Source organism: Pistacia vera, unplaced genomic scaffold, assembly GCF_008641045.1.
Source record: "Pistacia vera cultivar Batoury unplaced genomic scaffold, PisVer_v2 Contig620, whole genome shotgun sequence".
In the NCBI taxonomy this organism is placed as follows: domain Eukaryota; kingdom Viridiplantae; phylum Streptophyta; class Magnoliopsida; order Sapindales; family Anacardiaceae; genus Pistacia; species Pistacia vera.
The window spans coordinates 330,917-333,301 of record NW_022196469.1 but is presented as its reverse complement, the minus strand read 5'-3'; the positions used below and the strand labels follow the sequence as shown (position 1 = coordinate 333,301).

General features: G+C 36.0%; 1 protein-coding gene across 1 annotated transcript; it reads left to right on the top strand.

The window, feature by feature from the left end:
• The first annotated feature begins 662 nt into the window (after nt 1-662).
• LOC116110953 (uncharacterized mitochondrial protein AtMg00300-like) lies at nt 663-1,815 on the top strand. The gene is made up of 2 exons (XM_031397170.1): nt 663-1,019; nt 1,756-1,815. Exons 1-2 carry the CDS (start codon nt 663-665, stop codon nt 1,813-1,815), a joined length of 417 nt encoding a protein of 138 aa, XP_031253030.1.
• Nucleotides 1,816-2,385: the final 570 nt, after the last annotated feature.

Genomic DNA, 2,385 nt, shown 5'->3' with positions numbered 1-2,385 from the left:
AGAGCAGTAATTAGTAATTCAACAGGTAGTGCGAAATTAAAACTCACAGATGTTAGAGACAAAATTCTCGTTGAGGAGGTTCGCATGAAAGATTCGGGTGAGATAACATCGAATTCTTTGAATGTTGAAACAAGAGGTAGGGGCTACGATAGAAAATCAAACCGAGGCAGAGGAAGATCAAAATCAAGGAATGGAAGACGCAAGTCTAGGTTTGGGAAAAAGGTTGAGTGATGGAATTGTGGCAACAAAGGCCACATACAGAGCAATTGCAAAGCACCAAAAAAAGAGGAGAACAATGATAATCACGCCGCCAGTGTTGTAACTGAGGAGGTACAAGATGCTTTATTTTTATCTGTTGATAATTCTATTGACTCTTGGGTTTTAGATTCAGGAGCTTCATTCATACCACTGCACATCGTGAAATTCTAGAAAATTATGTGAGTAGGAATCATGGAAAGGTATATCTAGCAAATGGAGAACCTTTGGATATTGTAGGTATGGGTGATGTTAGGTTGAAGATGGCAAACAAATTTGTGTGGAAAATCCAGAAAGTAAGGCATATACCAAAATTGATGCGCAATCTAATATCAGTTGGGCAACTTGACGATGAAGGCCATAGTGTGTCTTTTTTGGGTGGTGCATGAAAAGTTACTAAAGGAGCCATGGTGGTTGTTCGTGGAAATAAAACTGGAACTCTTTACATGACTTCTAGTTACAGAGATTCAATTGCAGTCACAAATGCTAGTATTACCTCAAGTTTGTGGCATTGTAGGCTTTGGCATATGAGCGTGAAAGGAATGAAGGAGCTTCAATCAAAAGGAAAACTGCCAAAGTTAAAGTTGATTGATCACAGTTTGTGTGAAGGTTGCATCCTTGGCAAACAAAGAAGAGTAAGTTTTTCTAAAGTAGCAAGGGAGCCAAAGGCAAAGAAGTTGGAGTTGGTTCATACAGACATGTGGGGACCCGCTTTTGTGTCATCCCTTGGAGGCTCAAAGTATTATGTGATGTTCATTGATGAGGTGAGTAGAAAGGTATGGGTGGTTTATTTTTTGAAAAATAAATCTGATGTTTTTTTATACTTTTAAAAAGTGGAGAGCCATGGTTGAAAATGAGACAAACCTAAGGGTGAAGTGCTTGAGATCCGATAATGGAGGAGAATAAATTGATCAAGGGTTCAAAGAATATTGTGCCAATAATGTGATCAAGATGGAGAAGACCATTCCTGGAACTCCTCAACAAAATAGTGTCGCTGAAAGGATGAACAGNAATTTATCTCCAAATCACATATTAAAACGTTTTCTTAGGTTGTGCTTTAATAACATGTTAAAATATATTAGAAGACAAATAATTTATTTATTTTAGATATTAGGATTTTAAATTGTACATATTATTCCTCGCTTATGAATAAAGCATAATATAATATCCTTTGGTTAATTTATTTTTCTTAAATTACACGTGCATAATCATCCCCACATATTTTAGTTAAATTTTAATGCATTTTACATTTTGTATTTTTATTAGTTAAATAATAAAAAATAAAAGGATTCAAGCCACCTATTTGTGCGGCCAACAGATTTGTAAGCAATTGGGTTTCTGAAACTCAATCTCGCAGCTGGGCTGCAAGAGTCAAGTGCGCTTTGGGCGCTCACCCGCGTGGCTAAGAGGAAGCGTCAAATTCAATAATTCATCATACAAACAACCCTCCCGATCAAGCTAACAACTCTGAACTCTCTGCCGTTGTTGCTTTCATCTCAGGATCTCTCTATGCAGTTTCATTGGTATCCAGCTTCGGCGGACGCTCGTTTGGGTATATGAGCTTGACTGCATGGGCTTTTGCATCTGTTTTGGTTGGCTATAAACATACCAACTTATCAATTAAGGAAATCAATGATTGGATTGTCTAGAAGATTAAGGATAGTTGTAGATGGCTTTACCAGAAGGTCTGTCATTTGTCAAGCAGGTTATGGAGCAATCAGCCGCTACTCTACTATCCCTTTAATTTTTAGGTGCAGAGGAGTTCTTGTTTGATTGTTTAATTTTATTTCTTTTGTATGTAATAATCTGCTGAAATGACGGGTAAATTTCGGAAGACGATTTATTTTAGAAGGAAGAAAATAATAAAAATATAAATATAAAAAGAATATGGAGAAAGATTGCAGCTAGCTTTAATTAAACACAGAAAACCCCTAGATTTGATATATGTCTGAGATTCTCTTATTTTTAGCATATATGTAACAAATATTAAAAAAATAAAACAAAAAGGTGAATTTTTTGAGTTTGAGTAAGAGTCTAACCTCTTCAAGTTGCAGTTGCAGGCATGGATTTGCTTCTTCTTTGATGTCCTCTTATTTACTAAAGCTTTCTTCATTCATCCATTTTGAGTTG

Excerpts from the sequence above, each read along its gene's own strand:
- LOC116110953 (XM_031397170.1), top strand. The coding sequence starts at position 663 with ATGGTGGTTGTTCGTGGAAATAAAACTGGAACTCTTTACATGACTTCT. Across the intron at positions 1,020-1,755 it reads ATGTGATGTTCATTGATGAG|GATCTCTCTATGCAGTTTCA; the intron begins GTGAGTAGAAAG and ends CTTTCATCTCAG.